Source organism: Danio aesculapii, chromosome 17, assembly GCF_903798145.1.
Source record: "Danio aesculapii chromosome 17, fDanAes4.1, whole genome shotgun sequence".
In the NCBI taxonomy this organism is placed as follows: Eukaryota; Metazoa; Chordata; class Actinopteri; order Cypriniformes; family Danionidae; genus Danio; species Danio aesculapii.
The window spans coordinates 46,664,850-46,687,067 of NC_079451.1; the positions used below are offsets into that span (position 1 = coordinate 46,664,850).

The following is a 22,218-nucleotide window of genomic DNA, read 5'->3' on the forward strand; positions in this document are numbered from 1 at the left end:
AGGCGACCCCTGATGAATAAAGAGAATAAGCTGAAGTAAAACGAATGAATGAATATTTTTAAGTTATTTGTCTGATGTCATCCTGACTAGATACAATATGTTCTGCAAATTCAGTTGATATTCCCACAAGATTTCTGCAAAATGCAAAATATTCAGTTATCAACTCTTCATAAACTTGCACACAAACAATTTGTGATTAATGCAAAGATGTTGACATTTTTATTACAGGTAAAAATATCATTTTATGTCTCCCATCATCTTGAGTTTAGGTAATGCTTTAATTATGTTCTACAAATTTAGATCTGCAATATTTTACATGCAATACTTATAAATGCAAATCACCACTCTTAAAGGGACAGTTCACCCAGAGCTGAAAATTCTGTCATCATTTACTCACCCTTGTCTTGTCATAAACCTTTTTTTTCCCTGTTGAACACAAAAGAAGATATTTAGAAAAATGTTGAAAACTGACTTGCATAGAATTAGTTTTTCCTACTATGGATGTCAATGGTTACAGGTTTCAAACATTTTTCAAAATAACTTCTTTTGTGTTCAACAGAAGAAGCTTGGGGAAGACTAAATGGCAAGTACATTTTCATTTTTGAGTGAACAGCTTCACATTCTCTTTATAGGTGTATCTTAAATGACATTATTGAAGTATATAGAAATTCATCAGCACCCAATGATGCAGTAAACAGAGAGGAAAAGGTCAAACAAAGTGCATAATCATCATTTCAGCGTTATGTCTTTGATAGTTTTGGATTCTTCTACGCTGCTGATTGAGCGTTTTCCTTGTCTCTCTCTCCAGTATTTGGCGTAGGCCTCCTGAAACATGTTCTTGCAGCAGATCTGGGCCTTCAGACGGGAGCAAATGAGGAAGGATCCTCCCATTTTGCGGTGCAGGGAGTAGGTTTCCTCAGGCGGTGGAGTCAGGCGCTCCTTCAGCATCACGGGAATCAGACGGTGGATCCGTTCAGTCGTACTCTGAGATCCAAAATCAAACGGCTCGTCTGATGAAAATGCTTCTCCGAGGATCATCACCGCATCCACGTGAGCATTCTCCATTGACTGAAAACAAGAAAGAGTCAAAATATACAGATTATACTAAGAAACTGTGGCATTTAGACCTGAGAATGTCATTTCTACAATTAAAAAATGTAATTTCTAAAAACAATGCTTAACTGAATGAACAAAGTATTTGACTAAATTAACAGCAACACTTGAACAAATAATCTAATTAAATTATGGAGATATGCAGCTAAATTATTAGCCATCCTGTGATTTTTGTTTCTTTTTCAAATATTTCACAAATGATATTTAACAGAGCAAGGAATTTTTCACAGTATTTCCTATAATATTTTTTCTTCTGGAGAAAGTCTTATTTGTTTTATTTCGGCTAGAATAAAAGGAGTTTTTAATTGTAATATTATTAGCCCCCTTAAAGGTGCAGTATGTAATATTGACACCCAGTGGTTGAACTAGGTATTGCTTTCCTGGTTCAAAACACACACAAGTGCAGGTTGCCAGATTGGGGACTAACAGGAGAGAGTCTGACTATCAAGACTAAATGCTGATTTAAGGCTGATTTAAATCATGTTTTAAATAAATGCAACTGCACGCGACAAGGAATATTTTCATATTTAAGTTTTTGTCCCAACCATCACCTGAAATTTGATGAAAATGAATCTGCGTCTCATTTTAGAGTCTGCTCTTGTCCAACGGAGGTCGCAATTTGGTCATGGCCACATGCTTTGAGAGCCTTCCTGACTGAAATATGCAGTTTTCCAACAAGGCAATCCAGGGTGCTGAAATATAATTGGCTAAAATGGCATTGGGCGGGTTAAACGGTCTAAAACAAAGACAGCACTGCAGTGTGCTTTGAGCACATACCCATATGAGAGCTGTGCACGTCATACTGTTCATCAAGGATCTACCACTTGATCTAATCTCACTATATTTGTTAAATGTGATATTTAATTCATCGTGTTGTCTTTATCTAACGACATATTCTCCAACTTTGCTCTTTTGAATCTATTACTTGTTCTGAGGTAACGTGTTTTGGCTGAGCGCAAAGATAAGTTAGGTTAATATATTAATATAACCATGTACACTGATTTTGCATATTGACTGATTGCTTGCCTTTATTTCCTATATTGTATAAACCTATTGTACGTTATACTTTTATAATGGCCATTATTGATTATTAAAACTGATATTCAGCAAAAGAGACGGTGTTTCGTATTTTCAGTGAAAATTAAAGGGAGGCAGTAATGTTATCGGCTCTGTTTTGTTATAAATATGGATGAAGATCATATAAATATGCAGCTACATGACACCTCAACATTTTTGGTGTCAGTTAAGTTGCTAATATTAAAATGAAAATAGGCAGTTTAATATATCATGTTTTCATTTTATTGTTAAGAAAGTGAAACAGCATAGCCAGGGTGATGTGAATAAGGTTATAAAGTACACATTTCCCTTTGAAGATTTACCCGACGTGTCCTCAGGAGTTTGTTTTCCATATCAAACATGAACATTCTTCAAAATGGTTACATTAATCGAGTTTGTTTAATATATTTTCATTAAAGTGGAAACCAATTTACAAAATCATGTAAACTTAACTGAGTCCTTCCCTTCCACTTAATAACCCTGATTTTTAATCCCAACAAATACAAGACCAGTTGGTATTTCCTGATAAAAAAGAGCTCTAAATGCTCTGCAGTTTTTACATTTTTATTGTACTTTTTATTAAATAAATGTTTGACTGAAGCATTGTGGCGTTTCATCAGCAGACTTGTGGATTGTTGTACCTTTGACTCGTATCCGGTCAGAAATTTCATATCAATCGAGCGTTGTAAAACTCCCTCTCTGTTCCTGTCTGCAGCAGCCTTAATAATCTGATCAAAAACAAAACCATTTCAAGACATTTAGATATTAAAATAATTCAAAAGTGTGCAGACTTTATATATATATATATATATATATATAAAGTCATATTTACCTCAATATATGTATCTGTAAAACTTGCATCAAAGCCTCTCGTGGCTCCAAAGTCCAACAGCGCGACCTGCATACGAAAAGCAAGCAATATTTACTGCAACAGCAATGATTATGAAAAGAGTCCAAACAAATAGTGAGAAATACCTTGTGTGTTTGAGGATCGAAGAAGAAATTGGACCAGTTTGGATCCGTCTGCATATATCGAAACTCAAAAAGCTCACGCAAACACAGGATCAGGATCTGCTCACAAATCTGAAAGATCAAATATGAATGTCATAACTGAGAAAACAATCTTTTTAATGAATATTACGTAAAATAGGGTAGTTCACACAAAAATTACAATTCTGTCATCATGTACTCATTTCAAACCTTTGATTATTTTGTTGAAAACAAAAGAAGATATTTTCAAAAATGTTGAAAACCTATAACCATTGACTTCCATACTAAGCAAGTCAATGGTTACAGGTTTTCAGATTTCTTCTAAATTTGTACGCTTCATCAGAGGACGAAAGCCCTGCCCCATTAGCATAGAAACTTTTAAAACTGCCACTATGCTGACACATAGACATTTGTAGCTCCGCCCTCTTCTGAAAAGAGCACAATCTCATTTAAATTTAAAGCAACAGTCACCAAAACCGCACAATTTGGATCAATGCCTAAAAGGGCTGTTTCAGAGAGTTAATAAAACATTATTTGTGGTGTATTTTAAGATGAAACTTTACATACACACTCTAGGGACATCAGAGATGTATTTTATACCTTATAAAACAGTAATGGAGTAAAATATTGACTGAATCTATCCATTTAACACTATGTTGGTAGGTACGTATGAGTTCTTCACCTCATTCCTAAGCTCCTGTGGCAGATCTTCAGCTTTATCCAGAGGGAAACCGGACACCAGCTCTGTGGTGAGGACGTGTTTACTGCTCAATTCATCCACAACATTCGGCACTGAGAAAAACGGATGACCCTTCAGTAGCTGCCTGGTATGAGTGAGTTGAAGACAGATTGTTAGATTTGTGTCAGATTGTGTTACAGAATGTTCCAGAAAAACTAAATAGGACAAGATGTACTTCAAACTTATTATACTATGTGTATTCATAATCCAAAATAGCAATTATGAAGTTAATGTAGTCTGTGATTCAGATACAGTAAACACAGATCAGAATTTCTATGAAGAGTTAAAAAATAAAAAAAAATTAATAAGGAGTTGATGAAAATTAAAAATCTAAAATGTTGCATTGTTATTTATCTAAAATAAAATAAGTTGAAGTATTAAAATTCTGTCATGAACACTCCATTTAGTATGGTAATGAATATGTATATGGCAGTGTTGATGTATTTGGTCTTGGGGGTATAGATCTGCTACGCTGCTGCTGCTTTGTTTATTATGGCAGAGAAAGTACCGAGACCTGCTACTGCCAGTATATACACAGACATGCCATCTGAGAATATAACATGCTGCTGCTGCAAGCTCTGCAAGCCCTGTAGCATATCTAAATACAGGTTGACTTGAGGTGGAGGAGGGTGTCTGAAAACGCGCCACAGCCTAACAGCGTAAAATGATGCAGAGCATTTATACTGATGAGGAGCATTCTCATTGGATGCCGAGGTGACAGCAACCAATCTTCTACGCCATGTAGTTAATGACACAGGAGCAGATTAGGTGAACATACATCAGCCTGCGCGTACAAATGGTCCGTTTCCACTGAGTGGTACGGTATGGTTCGGTACACTTTTATGGCCGTTTTCACTGTCAAAGAACCGTACCATACCACTTTTTGGTCACCTTTTGCAAAGGGTGAAAAAGACGAAAAAACAAAGGAAAAGCCTGACAAAACAAAGGAGCACACTGTTTCAGCAACCTGAATCATGAACAAACTGCCATGTTTATCATCACCTTTTGGACCATTATGAACTCAGACTGATGGAATTACTTTCCAACAGAGGCTACATGTGCTGATGAAGCTGACTGTGGCTATTTGTTGCGTGTTGTTTTTGAACCCAAATAAGGACTAAATGTATGCTGTGTGTAGTTTTTCTGAAATTGGTAACATATTGGAGACTGTAAAGGGGGATCCACACCAGAAACCACGCAGCGCCATACATTTCAGAATTTTAAACATAGGTTTCTATCAGGGTACACGCACCGGTGCAACAAGTCGGCGGCACCCAGCCACGACTCAGGACACTGTACATATTCCTGCCGCGCCACAGAGCGCCATCTGATTAGTTTCATGTTAAATATCATGCAAATGTGCGCGTCTGGTGTGTGATACTTTTAACTGTCATGTGCGCGCCGTGTCGCGGCGCTTCTGGTGTGCGACCTGCTTGAGGGTCTGTATGTGTTCATATATGTTGCATTTATTTATTTATTTTATATAATTACAGACGTTACAGTAGGCTAATTCGCACATCATTGATCTGCAGTTATAATCATGTTCATAGAAAGGTTAGTAATGAACATTTATACAGTATTTATGTGTATAAAGCATATGTTTTGTGAGAAGTGCTTCTCATATGACCCGTACAGCTTTACTTTGACATTTGCTTGAGCGAAAATGACGTCGACTGAAACTTTCTGTCGTACACCTTGCCCACCAAAAAGGTACTCTTGGTACCCTTTAAGCAGTGGAAACGCAAGCCTGATAAAGGTGACCCGTACCGTACCGTACTGTACCAGTCAGTGAAAACGGGCCAATAGAGTTTCATGGCAGAATTTTTACTTAAATACAATTCATATTTTGATATATTTAAATCATAACTAGAAAATTTTCATTGAGACTGAGGGAATTTTGAGTACTAACATTACTCTAAAACTGAAAAAGAATTCAAATAAATAAATAAAAATAGAACTGTTCCCTGATAATGAACTAAAATAAAATAAACTAGTACCAAGAAGTATCAAAACTAGATTTGTTAAGTAAAAAAAGTCAAAATATTATCGAGCCATAATATACAAAATAAAACACGAAACTAAATTTAATTAAAGAGAAATGTAAATGAGAAATTTGTTTTATTTAAATGAAAAAGCTCAAATAAAATAAAATGTTAGGAAAAAAATATTAAATCAAAATTGTTGCTTTGGGAACTGAAAAAAATCGGAAGCATTTAAATGACTAAGATGATGAAAAATAGCTCAAATAAAATAAATTTAATGTAAATTTGGCAAAAAAAAAAAAATTACATATGAAAAAATAAAGAAAAATTGAGTTAAATAGACGTTGTAAAATAAACCTAATGCATTAAATGTCAAAAATAGCCAATTTAAAATATTAACAAAATAACATCTATCAGAAGCCTAAACTTCAGATCTAGTCACATCTAATGCTGCGTTCACACCAGACGCAGTGGAAGCATCAAGTGCGAATGATTTACATGTTAAATCAATGCAAAGGCGCAAATAGACATCCTGAGGCGTGATACGCCCGAATGAAGCGACGTGAATGACGTGATTTGCGTGAAGCGGCGCGAGTTAAACGTTGTTCGTGTTTGATGTGTGAATCACTCGAGTTGGAAAATCTGAACCTCAGCAGACATTCACGCCGCTTTAACCGATCAGGAGCTTACTCTTGTAGGGTAGTGATTATAGACAGTGCCTGTTGTTGATGTCCTGAGGGGAAATACTCTTGCCAACACCGGACAACAGTTCATCAAACTGGGCTCGGCTCAGTCTGAAGCACCGTTGAAAGAATGTAGTGGACTCAGACACAGCGCTGAATGAACCTATGCTGTTTTTCACCCTTCCTAAAGCACATAAACAGCTTTTCTCTAAATAAAATCCATGTTAGCCATATAGCTATATATATAAGCTCCGCCCATGATGCGAATCTGCGTTTATTGTGAAGTGAATTTGATGAACGAATCAAGCGAGTAACCTCAAATTGTTCAATTGTCTATTAATGCAGGAATAGTGTGATCTATTCACGCATGCCACATCTGGAATGAACACAGCATCAGCCAGTTAACAAATATTAACTGATCCGATCAATATCCACCCTTCACAACAAGTTCTTCAAAAACTCACTGGAATTTTTTGGCACATTTGGCCTCCCGAATATAATCACACTCGAGGGCCAGTTCTCTGCTCATGACCTCAATCAGATGCTCAGGAAACAGACCTGCAGTACATCAGATCCACAGTCACAGCACAGCTTTACAAAAACTAATCAACTCTGCTAAAACAGGACTCAGACCTTCAGGCAGAGCATGGCTGATGTTGAGGAGAGTCAGCAGGTTGTTGAGGTCACTGCTGATGCTCTTCGCCACTCCTGGATACTGATGATGAAGATGAAAATGATGTTCAAGACAGGTTATTAAAAGCTAAAGACACATAAGAGATAAACACAAGCAGTTCTGGTACCTGGATTTTCATGGCCACTTCTCTGCCGTCCTTCATGCGAGCGAGATGAACCTGTCCGATGGATGCAGCTGCAAACGGACGCTCCTCGAAATACTCCAGATGATCCTTCCAGTTTGGACCCAGATCACTGACAACCATTTTCTGGGAAATTATGGAAACGAAGACCTTCTGACTTGTGTGATCTTAATAAAAAGGCTAAAATAAAATGGTCTGAAACGTAATATTAGCATTAAATTGCTGCTAATATGAATAATATATTGATAGAATTCATTCACAAGTTGCTAACATGTTGAGCATGAATTAACATGTTTGCTAACATGTTTTAGCATGCTTCTAAACAAAATGTTGCTGAAATGACTAACATGAAAATGTTGCTAACGTGATTAACATGTTGATAGAATTAATTCACAAGTTGCTAGCATGTTTTAGCATTAATTTACTTGTTTGTTAGCATGTTTCTAGCATAAACTATGATCTTTCTAACATGAACTATAATTAACGTTTATAGCATAAGCTACTGTTTCTAACACGAATAAGCATGCTAACAAGGCTAGTATATTATTTGCACTAATTAATGTGATGCTAACATGATTAACATGCATAGCATAATAATAACATGCTGCTAACTTGATCAGCATGTTGATAGAATTAACTCACAAGTTGCTAGCATGTTTTAGCATGAAATCACTTGTTTGTTAGCATGTTTCTAGCATGAACTGAAATTAAGGTGTTTCTAACATGAACTATTGTTTCTAGCATGAATAAGCATTTCTTCAACAACGCTAGCACATTATTAGCACTAATTAACATGATGCTAACCTGATTAACATGTTGCTAGAATTAATTCACAAGTTGCTAGCATGTGTTAGCTTGAATCTAAAGGTTTGTTAACATGAACTACTGTCTGTAGCATGAACTACTATGTTTCTAGCACTAATAAGCATGCTCCTAACAAGGCTAGCATAATATTAGCTCTAATTAACGTGATGCTAAGATAATTAACATGTTGATAGAATTAATTCACAAGTTGCTATCATGTATCAGCATGAATCCACATGTTGCTAACATGTTTCATGAAAGTTATAATGGTAGCATGAATTAATGTTTGCTAACTTATTTTTAGCTTGGTAAGTTTGTTAACATCACTTAGCATGATACTAGCATGGTTCTAACATGAACTGCATGTTGTTAAGATGAATATGTTGCTAGCATGTTTTTGCATGAATTCACATGTCGCGGACATGTTTCTAGTAAGTTACAATGGTAGCAGGAATCAGCATGTTTGGTTACATGTTTTTAGCTTAAGTGTGTTAGCATGATTTAAAACAATACTAGCATGCTTCCAACATAAATTGGCATTAATATGTTCCTAGCATGTTTTTGCATCAGTTCGCATATTGCTAACATGTTTCTAGCAAGTTTTATTGATAGCATGAATTAACATGTTTTACCTTATGTTAGCATAATTTAAAACGATACTAGCATGCTTCTAACATGAATTAGCATGCTGACTAACATTAATATGTTGTTAATGTTTTTCTAACAAACTAACATGTTAATAGTACGAATTAGCATGCTTGCTAACATGTTTTTAGCTTAAGTGTGTTAGCATCATTTTAAATGATACTAGCACATGCTTCTAACTTGAATTAGCATTCTGACTAACATTAATATGTTGCTAATGTTTTACTAACAAATTAACATGTTGATAGCACAAAATAGCTTAGCACAAATGAAATATATTATTAAATTTAAGATGCTTCAAATAAATAATTCCCCTTTTTACAGATATTAAATGATAATATAAATGTTTATGATGCTTCAAATAAATTATTTCATATAAAAAAATTACAGATATTAAACGAAGACTAAGAAGTCAAATCTGTCTGTTTGTGTTTTCAACTCTCACATTTGAGACTATACCATCGTTTGCTTGGCAGGCATGAAGTCGGCGCTCTGTCGAACCCGCTCGAAGATCTTGGCAAGCTGAGGGTTTATAAAAGCATCGTCTGCAGACAGAAAACTCCAGAATTAGTGTGAACTCACTTCAGCATCTGAATATATCGATGACTTGAGCAGCACGAACGGTATGAAGCACTATAAACGCTATTGTGGTCAGCTGGTTTTTTTAATTAGGTTGTGACATACTCCAGCTAGCCAAGCCGTTCACTTCAATGACACGACATTTATCACATTATTACCCTTTGGAAAGACCACAGCTTTTGAACACAGGCTTAATGTGATCTTGTCAGCCTCCTGTCAAGATCTAATTTCTGTTTAACAAGTGGAAAGACGGGCATCATGGTGGCACAGTGGGTAGCACAATCGCCTCACAGCAAGAAGGTTGCTGGTTCGAGCCTCAGCTGGGTCAGTTGGCATTTCTGTGTGGAGTTTGCATGTTCTCCCCATGTTCGCGTGGGTTTCCTCAGGGTGCTCCGGTTTACCCCACAAGTCCAAAGACATGCGCTATAGGTGAATTGAATAAGCTAAATTGTCCATAGTGTACGAGTGTGAATGCAAGAGTGTATGGATACTTTGAGAGCCTTCCTGACTGAATTAAATCAAATATGCAGGTTGCGGCTGGAAGGGCATCCGCTGTATAAAACATATGCTGGATAAGTTGCCGGTTCATTCCGCTGTGGCGACCCCTGATTAATAAAGGGACTAAGCCGAAAAGAAAATAAATGAATGAAAGTAGAAAGACACAAAGTGAATGTAAAGACCATATCTAGATGAAGGGCTGTAAAATTTACCATGATGTTTGTCACATCCTTCACCCTAAACCCTACATTGCAGACAGGTCAGGGTTAAGAGTAGAGACCAAACGGAAGAAAACCAACAGTAAATAATAAGTGTTTGACATCATGCTGTAATCATCAGCACCAACTGTGTGTGTAAAATGAGCCTGTATTGAAAGCCTTAAGATAATCCACCATATTTCTGGATGTTATCTCAAGTAGTTAAGTTAATATTATCTACGATAAAATAAGTAATAACAAATTAAATTTACATGAATGGGTCACCTATAAAGCTAGGATGTTGTCTGTCATTTAAATTATTAGATTAGTTAAACATAATAAGATAATAACATAAAATTAAACATAATAAAAACAAAATTACATTTAGTAATGTAATGTTGTCTTGGAAAATGAAATCAAATATATTTAAGTACTAAAATTTCTATAATTAATAATAAAAATGTATTTTGTTAATTAAAAATGGCTAAATGAGCTAAATGTTGACTAAAAATGTTAAAATAATTGAAAATGTTATTACAATTTCATGATTCTTTGGATTAACAGAACACTAAAAAATGCTGGGTTCCACACAATTCCTTTATCGATTAAGTTAACGTAATTGTTTTTACAAATGGATTGGTTTTTTTTTTAATGGATTTAACATAATAAATTTTTATTTTAAATAATTAGTTTGAACAAACAGCAAAAGTATTTTTTACTGAAAGTTCTACAGAACAGTCTTTATTTAAAACAAATTGTTTGCGACAAATATCTTCTGATTTATATATTACATATTCATTGCCACATCAGCAACTTATGGCTATTTCGTGGCCAAATGGATATACATTAAACTATTACATGATAAAAACAAATTCGTATTATATTAAAAAAATAAATAAATTACTTAGACAAATATATAAAATATAAATAGATAAAATTTACAAAAAAAAATTCAAAGTTAAATATGGTTTTTCAGTTCTATTTTTCATAAAAAATGTAAAACGCTTCCTGGTGGTACCTTTTTAAAATTTCCATCAAAGTGCTCTCCTTATAAAAAATTTGTCTGATGGAATTTAAACTTCTACATTCCAACAAAATATACAAATATCTTCTGATCAATTTAATATGCAAGCTGATTAGAAATAATCAGTTTCTCTTTTTTTTGGTTAATTTTGCTTGATCAGAGTCGTGGTCTCTCACCCTGAATGCTAAGCATCTGTCCCAGTTTAAGAGCGGCTCCTCTCACTTTGCACAGCGTCCGAACAATCCTTTCAGCATTGGCTTCTGATATGAACGGGCTTGAGTCGAGAATGGCTTTTTTCTGTCCTGTCAAAGAGAATATGAGAATCAACTAAGCCAAACTGTAAATCTCAGCAACACTATTGAACCAAGCATGTGTTCTCACCTGAATTATCCCGAGATGCAAAACTCTTCTTGGCCACTTCAGCAATGGCTCCAATGCCCAGGCCAACAGCTAATCCTGGGGCAATAATGACACATCATGCATCTGTTTGTTTGCCAAAGCATTTAACAATATAATAAAAGGTGTTTTATGAAATAATAGTCATGCATTCATAATCTTTTAATCAAGCCAAAGTCAAAAACACTTTTATTTTTACAGAATATCCACTACAGCTTTAGCTCTGAAAAGGTTAGTTCAGTGATTCGGTCTGTCTAAACCCCGACTTTCTGAGAGCCTACTCTGCTCTGATTGGACACATGACCCTAATCCAATCGGCTAGATGGCATTATTCTGCTTTAATTGGCTCTTCCCTGCTCTAACTGGTCTGTTTGACCCTACTCTGCTCTAATTGGTCAGATAGATTTATTCAACTCACATTGGCCAGATGGCTCTACTCCAATAGGTCTTTTGACCTTGCTGTGCTCTAATTGGCCAGAGGGCTGTACTCTAATTGGTATTTTGACCCTACTCTGCTATGACTGGTCAAATGACTCTACTCTGATTGGCCAGATGCTTTGCTCTGTTTAATCAGATGACTCCGCTCTAATGGCTCTTCTCTACTCCGATTGGTCTGTTGACCCTACTCTGCTCTAATTGGTCAGACGGCTCTACTATACTCTAATTGGTCGAATGGCTCTTCTCTACTCCGATTGGTCTGTTTACCCTACTTTACTCTAATTGGTCAGATGGCTCTAGCCTCTACGGTATTCTGGTAGATCAGAGTACTCTATTTCGATTAATCTGTTGACCTTTTTCTGCTCTAATTGGTTAGAGTGCTCTATTCTATTTCAATTGGTCTGTTGACCCTACTCTGCTATAATTGGACAGATGGCTCTATTCTACTTTAATTATTTAGGTGACCCTGTTCTGTTCTGATTGGTCAGATGGCCCAGTTTGTTTTAACTGGTCTAACAGTTACAGAATGCGTTAGACACCTTTAACTTTTAAGCAATATCCTCATATATTTTTAAGTCCATCCAAAGTACTTTCAACAAGTTGACAAAACAAAGAATCTCTACTCAGTCTCAGCTACAACTATAGGGGTTGCGAGTCAAAGTAGAAATTCTTCAGAGAACCAATAATTATAGATTAGACTGGCATATTTGTTAAAAACCTACATTGGCCTACATTTGCATGAAGTAAGACTGGGCAGTTCAGAGTTACTTTTGAAATTTTGCAGACCTTTTACATTTACAAACAGACACATAACATAAACTGTAATACACAAAAAAGGCTAAATAAGTGCACAATAATAGTGTCATCTCACCTCCAAAGTTCACCAATCTTCCAAGCCTTGTGACTGGCATTTTTCTCTCTCTTGCACTTTCACTTAGCTGAGAAAATGACAAAATGAAATACAGATTATTTCATAAGATTTTGTAAGTCAAGTTCAATAGTCTCAAATAATTTTTTGAGTGTAGCCAACAGGAACTTGTAACAGTTTGGTGTGCTGTAGTATTGTAACGATACAGAAATTTCCACCTTTGATGCGATACCCTGAAAAATACTATTATTCAATAACATTGTCGATGGGGGAACAAATTCCGCAATATTAAAAGTATGCAAATTAAGTCAAAAATAACTAGCCTGTATAATGCTTATACTTGGTACATTAGCATTCCTCAAGTGCAGAAGGCAATATATTACAATAAAATAAAAATAAATGAGTGCAATCTCATCTAATTAAAACAAATGTGTTAAAATCGCAATGTTATCATTATTTATTCATCTCCCTGGTGGTGAGAAGAACAAAGTGTGAGAGAGAAAAGCCTGTATCGATACTAACCAAAAGCAAGATTGTATTATTTTAATAAATGTTTCAGTATAAATATTTAGCTATTTTTGGCAACAGTAGTGTGCTGTACCTTTTGGTTGTGTTTTCTGGAATCTGCTTTAACCACTTTGACCCCTTCACTTTTCAATGCGCTGTGATAACTGTGATCCTGGTGGAAGAAACAGATCTGACTGTAGATGTGCTGTTGGGTTGGACGAATCTTTCCAAACAGCCTCCACAAACATCGGTCCCTCCCAAAAACACCCATAACGCCACTAAAACTGGGGGCAGTTTGGAGACCGCAGCTGACCTGAAACAGAACATGCAAGACAAACTAAATATTTGGAAATGGAAATGTTGACTTAAAATCATGGAAAAAGAGGTTTGGTCAGTTTTACCTGTCCTCTCAGGTGAGATGTGAGAAAACTGACTTGTTTTTGACCTCCTCCAAATCTAATTTTTCTAAATCGGTTGATTCCCCTCACCAATAACATATCAGCAGCCATTTTCACCTTTTAGACCTGTAAAAGCAGACCCAGACTGAAATGTACTTGCTGAAATACAAAAGTATTAGAAAATAACATTTATCTATTTATGATAAATAATAAAATAAATTAAACTATTTATGTTCAAAAATAATGAACAAAAAATATAAATAAACTAAAACAATAAAAATTCTATTTAAAACAAATGTAAACAATACTACTTATACTGAGAAACGGTATTAATCTAATGGATATATAATTTTCTGTTAGTAGTTTTTTTTAAATATGTTTATTAGATTATTATTATTAGATATATTAGTTTATAATAATTATGAAAGACACAAAAACAAATTATTTTAAAATCATGGTGAAACTGTTATAGTTGTTAATCTAACTGATATATAATTTGTTTGTTTATTGGATATTTTGTTATTAGGTGTTGCAATAAATTTGTTTATAATAATTATATTATCAGGAAGACTCTAAAAGGACAAATTATTTCAAAATCACTTAAAACGGTTTAGTTTTGGTAATCTGACAGACAGACATACAGACAAACAGACAGACAGACAGACAGACAGACAGACAGATAGATAGATAGATAGATAGACAACAGACAAGACAGGCAGACAGACAGACAGACAGACAGACAGACAGACAGACAGACAGACAGACAGACAGACAGACAGACAGACAGACAGATAGATAGATAGATAGATAGATAGATAGATAGATAGATAGATAGATAGATAGATAGATAGATAGATAGATAGATAGATAACAGACAAGACAGGCAGACAGACAGACAGACAGACAGACAGACAGACAGACAGATAGATAGATAGATAGATAGATAGATAGATAGATAGATAGATAGATAGATAGATAGATAGGTAGAAAGGTAAATAGATAGATAGATAGATAGATAGATAGATAGATAGATAGATAGATAGATAGATAGATAGATAGATAGATAGATAGATAGAGATAGATAGATAGACAACAGACAGACAGATAGAGAACAGACAAGACAGACAGATAGATAGATAGATAGATAGATAGATAGATAGATAGATAGATAGATAGATAGATAGATAGATAGATAGATAGATAGATAGATAGATAGATAGACAACAGACAGACAGATAGATAGAGAACAGACAAGACAGACAGACAGACAGACAGACAGGCAGGCAGATAGATAGATAGATAGATAGATAGATAGATAGATAGACAACAGACAAGACAGGCAGACAGACAGACAGACAGACAGACAGACAGACAGACAGACAGACAGACAGACAGACAGATAGATAGATAGATAGATAGATAGAAAGGTAAATAGATAGATAGATAGATAGATAGATAGATAGATAGATAGATAGATAGATAGATAGATAGATAGATAGATAGATAGATAGATAGATAGATAGATATAGATAGATAGATAACAGACAGACAGATAGAGAACAGACAAGACAGACAGATAGATAGATAGATAGATAGATAGATAGATAGATAGATAGATAGATAGATAGATAGATAGATAGATAGATAGATAGATAGATAGATAGATAACAGACAGACAGATAGATAGAGAACAGACAAGACAGACAGACAGACAGACAGACAGACAGACAGACAGACAGACAGACAGACAGACAGACAGACAGACAGACAGACAGACAGACAGATAGATAGATAGATAGATAGATAGATAGATAGATAGATAGATAGATAGATAGATAGATAGATAGATAGATAGATAGATGTTTTCAAATGAATAAACTCTAATATACTCACAGCAGTCCTCAGTGCCGTTTACTGAAGTCTTCGTGAATGAAACGGCAATCTGTGTTTAAACTCCATAAAGTTTCCACAAGCTGGCCCAACAAATGATGACATGCAAAAACATATGATCTGAAAATTCAGCAAGCAGACGTGGCGCGTGGACTAAACACAAACTAACAGACAAACAGCAAACAAACCGCTCGTTTCCTCCAGCAGCAGCAGCCAATTGTTGATTTACGAAGCACTTCCGCTTCCTCCCCCAGGCGGCGCTCGCGCAACGAACAGCGCGGATTCATTCACACCAATCCACACATATGCTTGTGTTTTCTGCCATCTACAGGTGAGATAATGTTTCAGGTTTACTTTATTCCAATAATTTTCTTTCTGTTCACCTTATTAACGGACGCGCATTTTGGAATTTGAATATGCGAGACTTCCGGTGTCGTTACGTTAGCTATTTAGCAGTAACGTACAAAAACAGTCCGTTTTTTGAATATTATGAAATGAACGTACAAAGTTAACATCGACGGTAAAGTTAGTTTGACATTCATTAGATACTTGGTTTCAAACCAGTCCAACTTTGTCACTTTTAACTCTTAAGTGCTGTTGGGGATGTTTTCATCCACTCTGGGGTCTCTGTGTTTCAGCAAATGGTGTGTTTTTTGATTAACCTTATTTCAACACTTGAAATTATATTGATATTTTGGGAAAATGCTTTGATTTTCAAAAATTCAGCAATAAACTCTGGGTAAATTTACTAACAGTTACCCTTTGTTTATGTTGGTGGCTGTTTTTGGCCTATTGACTTCTATTATAATGACATTTTTCGACTGCAAAGCCATGAGACCATATAATCTTGCATTCAAGATTGTTGGTGGTTTTCTATGTTGGGAATAATGTAACCTAGACATATGTTAAAGATGGATGGATGGATGGATAGATAAAACGATAGAAATATAATATTTGGTGATAGATAGATAGATAGATAGATAGATAGATAGATAGATAGATAGATAGATAGATAGATAGATAGATAATATTTATTTGGTGATAGATAGATGGATAGAGTTTGTGATTATTCTGAAACGAATGTACAAAGTTAACCACAACGGTAAAGTTAGTTTGACATTCATTAGACATTTGGTTTCAAATCAGCCAAACTTTTTCACTTTTAACTCTTGTGTGTTGTTGGGGATGTTTTCATCCTCTCTGGGGTAATTTTGAGGATTCATTTGGCCACAACTGTCTCTGTGTTTCAGCAAATGGAGTGTTTTGGTGACAAATCTTATTTCGACACTTTATTGATATTATTTTGATATTTTGGGGAAATACTTTGATTTTCAAAACCTCAACAAGACACTCTGGGCAATTGACTACCCTTGGGTTATGTTGTTGGCTGTTTTTGCCCCATTGACTTCCATTATTATGGATTTTATTTGATTGCAAAGCTATGACAGCATAATCATGCATTCTTCATTGTTGGCGGTTTTCCCTGTTGGAAAGAGGGGCAATTTTTACGTTTACTGTTGATCATCAGTTGCAGTGGTTATGTTTCATATTGAAAAGATAGTTTGATAGTTATTCTTTTTCTGTAACTGTTAGATATATTTATTTTGGGTTTTAAATATGTTAGGGGAAAAAAAGGTTTATTTGTCAATATTTTAATTTTATAATTGGTCTGGCAAAATTATAAATTCATATTGGTAGAAAAATTAGATAAAATCTGATTTAGATCAAGATATTAATGTTATTTTTTTAGTCAAATCCAGAATACTCGTGAATGTTTTATGGTTTCGTACACTGTAAAAAATATATGATCAATTAGCCCTGACAGCATGTTTTTAGGTTATTGTCACTTATGTTCTAACTTAATTTTATAAGTTACGCAAGCTCTTTTAAGACAATTTAAAATAGTATAAGGTCAATGGTCTCAATGGTTAATTTATTTCATCTTAAAAATTTAAGGCAACCAGGATTTCATTTATTTTTTACAGTGTAAATGATCGTCTCACATTTGAATTGAAATGAAATGGTATAAATACCAGACTGTGCTTGATGGAAAGATCTTTTTTTCTTCTCAACTAATGTAGACATAATTTAATCGGGTAATGCAACTTTGTTAAATTATTTATCTATTTATTTGGTTCTGTATTATATTAAAAAGTAAATGTGAAAACAATGTTTTATATAAATACTTTAATGGGGCGTCACGGTGCCGCAGTGGGTAGCACGATTGCATCACAGCAAGAAGTTCGCTGTTTCGAGCCTCGACTGGGTCAGTTGACATTTCTGTGTGGAGTTTGCATGTTCTCCCCGTGTTCGTGTGTGTTTCCTCCGGTGCTCCAGGTTTCCCCTACAGTCCAAAAGATGCGCTATAGGTGAATTGGGTAAGTTAAGTTATTCGTAGTGTATGTGTGTGAATGACAGTGTATGGATGTTTCCCATTGATGGGTTGCAGCTGGAAGGGAATCCACTTCGTAAAACATGTGCTTTATAAGTTGGTGGTTCATTCTGCAGTGGCGACCCCTGAATAAAAATTGGACTAAGCCGAAAAGAAAATAAATGAATGAAATACTTGAATTGTAAAAATGCTAAACTTTTTGTGCCAGTTGTGTTGTGAGCCCAAACTATGTCTGGTAGACAAAAATATGTTGTTTATGTTGCTAAGACTGAATTTTTTCAATTGATGACCCCGAATGAATTGAACAATTTACAACATGAGATTAAACAATAACACCAGTAACAAAATGATCAGAAAAACATCCTCATTATTGCACAAGACTCTGTTTTAGGAATTAGCTATTTATGTATATAATATTTAAAAATGTACACATGACAAAAGTCTTGTCGTCAATCCCAGTTGTAGGAGCAACAAATAATAACTTGATTTCTAGTTGATTATTTGGAAAATATTTGGCAGAAGGTAGATTTTTACCATGAATCATCTGTTGAATTGCATCCCAATCCTCACAAATACTGCAGAAGACCTACTGGAAGCCACATGGACCCAAGATTCTTAAAGAAATCAGTCAAGTTTGGTGAAGGAAAAATCATGGTTTGGAGTTACATTCAGTATGGGGGCGTGCAAGAGATCTGCAGAGTGGATGGCAACATCAACAGCCTGAGGTATCAAGACATTTGTGCTGCTTATTTCATTACAAACCACAGGAGAGGGCAAATTCTTCAGCAGGATAGCGCTCCTTCTTATACTTCAGCCTCCACATCAAAGTTCCTGAAAGCAAAGAAGGACAAGGTGCTCCAGGATTGGCCAGACCAGTCACCAGACATGAACATTATTGAGCATGTCTGGGGTAAGATGAAGGAGGAGGCATTGAAGATGAATCCAAAGAGTCTTCATGAACTCTGGGAGTCCTGCAAGAACGCTTCTTTGCCATTCCAGATGACTTTATTAATAAGTGATTTGAGTCATTGCAGAGATGTATGGATGCAGTCCTCCAAGCTCATGATGGAGTCATACACAATATTAATTCTTTTCCCACTGCACCATGACTTTATATTTTATACAGTGCAATATTTCTGTTAATACTTTTGTCCAAGCAAAGTCAGACCTTACTGTTCTAATAAAATCATTAAAAATCAAGGCATGATCATATTTTATCTTAGTAAAATAAGTGTAATCTAGAGGCTTTTGCCTTTCATATGAGCCACTTCTGATACCAAATGATCAACTAGAAGTCAAGTTATCATTTGTTTATAAAACTTAGATGACAAGACTTTTGTCAGGTCGTGTGTAAAATAATATAAGTCAAACAAACTGTAAAATATCCAGAATAGTATTCCTTATTATGCACAAACCTTGTTTTCTTTGCTGACTAACTTTATTGTTTTTATTTACAGTGTTGAAACCATATACTGTACAGACCTAAATAAATATTGACATAGTTTAATATAAAGGTGTCAAATCAACTACAATATTCATTATATTATTCTCTAATTAACTGCAACACACAATTAAATGTGAAGGAAATTATTCATTTATAATTAACATTAGCATTTTCTTGCACGTTTAACTTTCATATGCTTTGGAAAACTACTTTCTCAAACGTTAGCATGCTGCAATGAGGAAACAGGAAACAATAGACTTTCTAAATATAAATACTGTATAAAACCTCATGACTTGAGTTAAACTAAGTTCATCAAGAAATGCAGGTTTTCCTTTCCCTAGTAACCAAGAAAAATGATAAGAATAACCAATCAAATTTGAGATAAACGATATTGCCTTGTAATATAACCTTCTGTATTATTCTGTTAGGAGAAGATTGACCCAAAACCAACCTAGACATAGAGGAAAATCAACCGCAGGTATATGTTATCATATTAAATTCATTTGTGATTATAATAATAACCGTTTGTATCCTAAAATGTTTTACCGTATGATGCATTTTGTTATGCTAGTTATAAAGTGTAAACTCTTGCACATTTACAAAATTATTTACATGTTTTAAAAAATAAAGTGGTTAGTTTCCACTAAATACATGTAATGTTTCTGAACATCCCAACAAATATGCTTGAAGGTGATCTTTACATGCACTGTTAACAACTGTAAGTCAATTACAGCAAAAACACTGTATTTTCATTTACAGCACCATATATCTATTTACAGTGTTGGGGAAAGTTACTTTTGAAAGTAATCCATTACAATATTTACTCATGTACTCCCCAAAAAAGTAACTTGCATTACTTAGTTACTTTTTATAGAAAGTAATGCATTACGTTACTTTTGAGTTACTTTTTCAGACTTGGCTGTGGCTTGATCTCTTTCAGAGCCGAGTTTTTTTTTTTATAGAGGAGCTCTGCAATCAATAACGCACTGTATGACCTTTATTTACCTTAAAAACACATTGTTGTTATCTTCCAATAACTTCCGGACTCCAGAGTTTTACATGCTATATACAGTTGATGTCAGAATTATTAGCCCCCTTTGAATTTTTTCTTTTTTTAAATATTTGCCAAATGATGTTTAACAGAGCAAGAAAGAGCAAGTTTTACAGTATGTCCAGCCTGATCTCACGAGAAAATGTAAGTATTTTACGTTTAGTCAGGTTAGTGGCTAATTCGTTCGAATTCGTACAAGTTCAGTCGTACAAAATTGTATGATTTTAAAAAGGAGGCATGGCGCTTAACCCTACCCCTAAACCCAATCGTCATAGGGGGATGTGCAAATCGTACTAAATTGTACGATTAGCTACTAAATCAAAAAGTTACGAGTTGCCGTGAGATTGTGTTATGTGGTATGTCTGATAATATTTTTTCTTCTGGAGAAAGTCTTATTTGCTTTATTTCGTCTAGAATAAAAACTGTTTTTTAATTTTTTAAAACCATTTTAAGGTCAAAATTACTAGCTCCTTTAAGCTAATTTTTTTCGATTGTCTACAGAACAAACCATTATTATACAATAACTTGCCTTATTACCCTAACCTGCCTAGTTAACCTAATTAAGCTAGTTAAGCCTTTAAATGTCACTTTAAGCTGTATAGAAGTGTCTTGAATAATATCTAGTCTATTATTATTTACTGTCATGGCAAAGATAAAATAAATCAGTTATTAGAAATGAGATATTAAAACTATTATATTTAGAAATGTGTTGAAAAAATCTCTACGTTAAACAGAAATTGGGGGAAAAATAAACAGGGGGGCTAATAATTCTGACTTCAACTGTATACAGATTAATGAAAGTTTATAATAATCTTATTTAATTTTTCTGCAATGTGTTCAAAATAATGAGAATATTTCCATGGCAGAAATGTAAGGCTTTGCCATCTTCGTTTCTGTCCGTTCCAGTATTTTCTCATTGCGTGCGGGATTCAACGTAATTACGTTTATTTTAATTCAGCAATTTATTTTTTAAAAGCAAATTAACCAAACTGAAAAGTATCCCGCAATACATTTTTTAAAAAGTAACTCAAATATTATTACTTAATTTTTAAAAGTAATGTGTTACTTTACTCGTTACTAGAAAAGTAATATTTTTACGTAACTCGCATTACTTGTAATGCGTTACCCCCAATACTGTCTATTTAGTGTTAAATCGCTATAAACGATACAGTGATTTGTCAGCGCCATTTGCCTAGTGGTTAATTGTGCTGATATATAGCACCATGGTGCTTACAGCAACCATAGTTTGTTTCCCGGCTCGAGGTTTTTTGCTGACCCGTCCCCTCTCTCGGCTCCCAATACTTTCCTGTCTGTAACCTCCACTGTCCTTTCCACAAAAAAAGATTCAGTGATTTTCACAATGCAACTTTAAAAAAAAAATTATTATAGTGCACAATTGTCCTACAGTAAAATACAGTTCATATAAGTTAAATACAGTGTAATTTAGAAAAATAATTTGCATAAAGGCTAAATTATGATTATATGATAAATATGTTTATATATGTAATTATGTTTAAACACAATTTTTTATTCCATGATTATAAGTATTCATAAATCACTGATTTAATTTCACAACACATAATTTATTCAAATTATTCATCAAATTATTCAAAATGTAAAAGAAAAATGCAAAAAAAATTGCAAATTTTCTTCCAATCATAAACAAAATGTTATATTTTAAATGAAAACTCAAATGATTAAATAGAGGA

At 34.5% G+C, this 22,218-nt stretch overlaps 1 protein-coding gene across 1 annotated transcript; it reads right to left on the minus strand.

The window, feature by feature from the left end:
• Nucleotides 1-643: 643 nt before the first annotated feature.
• Nucleotides 644-15,859, minus strand: coq8ab (coenzyme Q8A, genome duplicate b). The gene is made up of 15 exons (XM_056476496.1): nt 15,626-15,859; nt 13,736-13,858; nt 13,429-13,647; nt 12,831-12,897; nt 11,507-11,581; nt 11,302-11,427; nt 9,287-9,372; nt 7,364-7,504; nt 7,197-7,278; nt 7,028-7,121; nt 3,842-3,983; nt 3,145-3,252; nt 3,002-3,067; nt 2,811-2,897; nt 644-1,068 (listed from the first exon to the last, which is right to left on the minus strand). Exons 2-15 carry the CDS (start codon nt 13,841-13,843, stop codon nt 730-732), a joined length of 1,740 nt encoding a protein of 579 aa, XP_056332471.1. The 5' UTR covers nt 13,844-13,858; nt 15,626-15,859; the 3' UTR covers nt 644-729.
• Nucleotides 15,860-22,218: the final 6,359 nt, after the last annotated feature.

Coding starts and splice junctions, on each gene's coding strand:
- coq8ab (XM_056476496.1), bottom strand. CDS start 13,843: ATGGCTGCTGATATGTTATTGGTGAGGGGAATCAACCGATTTAGAAAA. Junction 7,505..9,286: donor TGCCTGCCAAGCAAACGATG/GTATAGTCTCAA, acceptor ATAATTTCCCAG/AAAATGGTTGTCAGTGATCT. Junction 3,984..7,027: donor AAATGTGCCAAAAAATTCCA/GTGAGTTTTTGA, acceptor CACTCATACCAG/GCAGCTACTGAAGGGTCATC.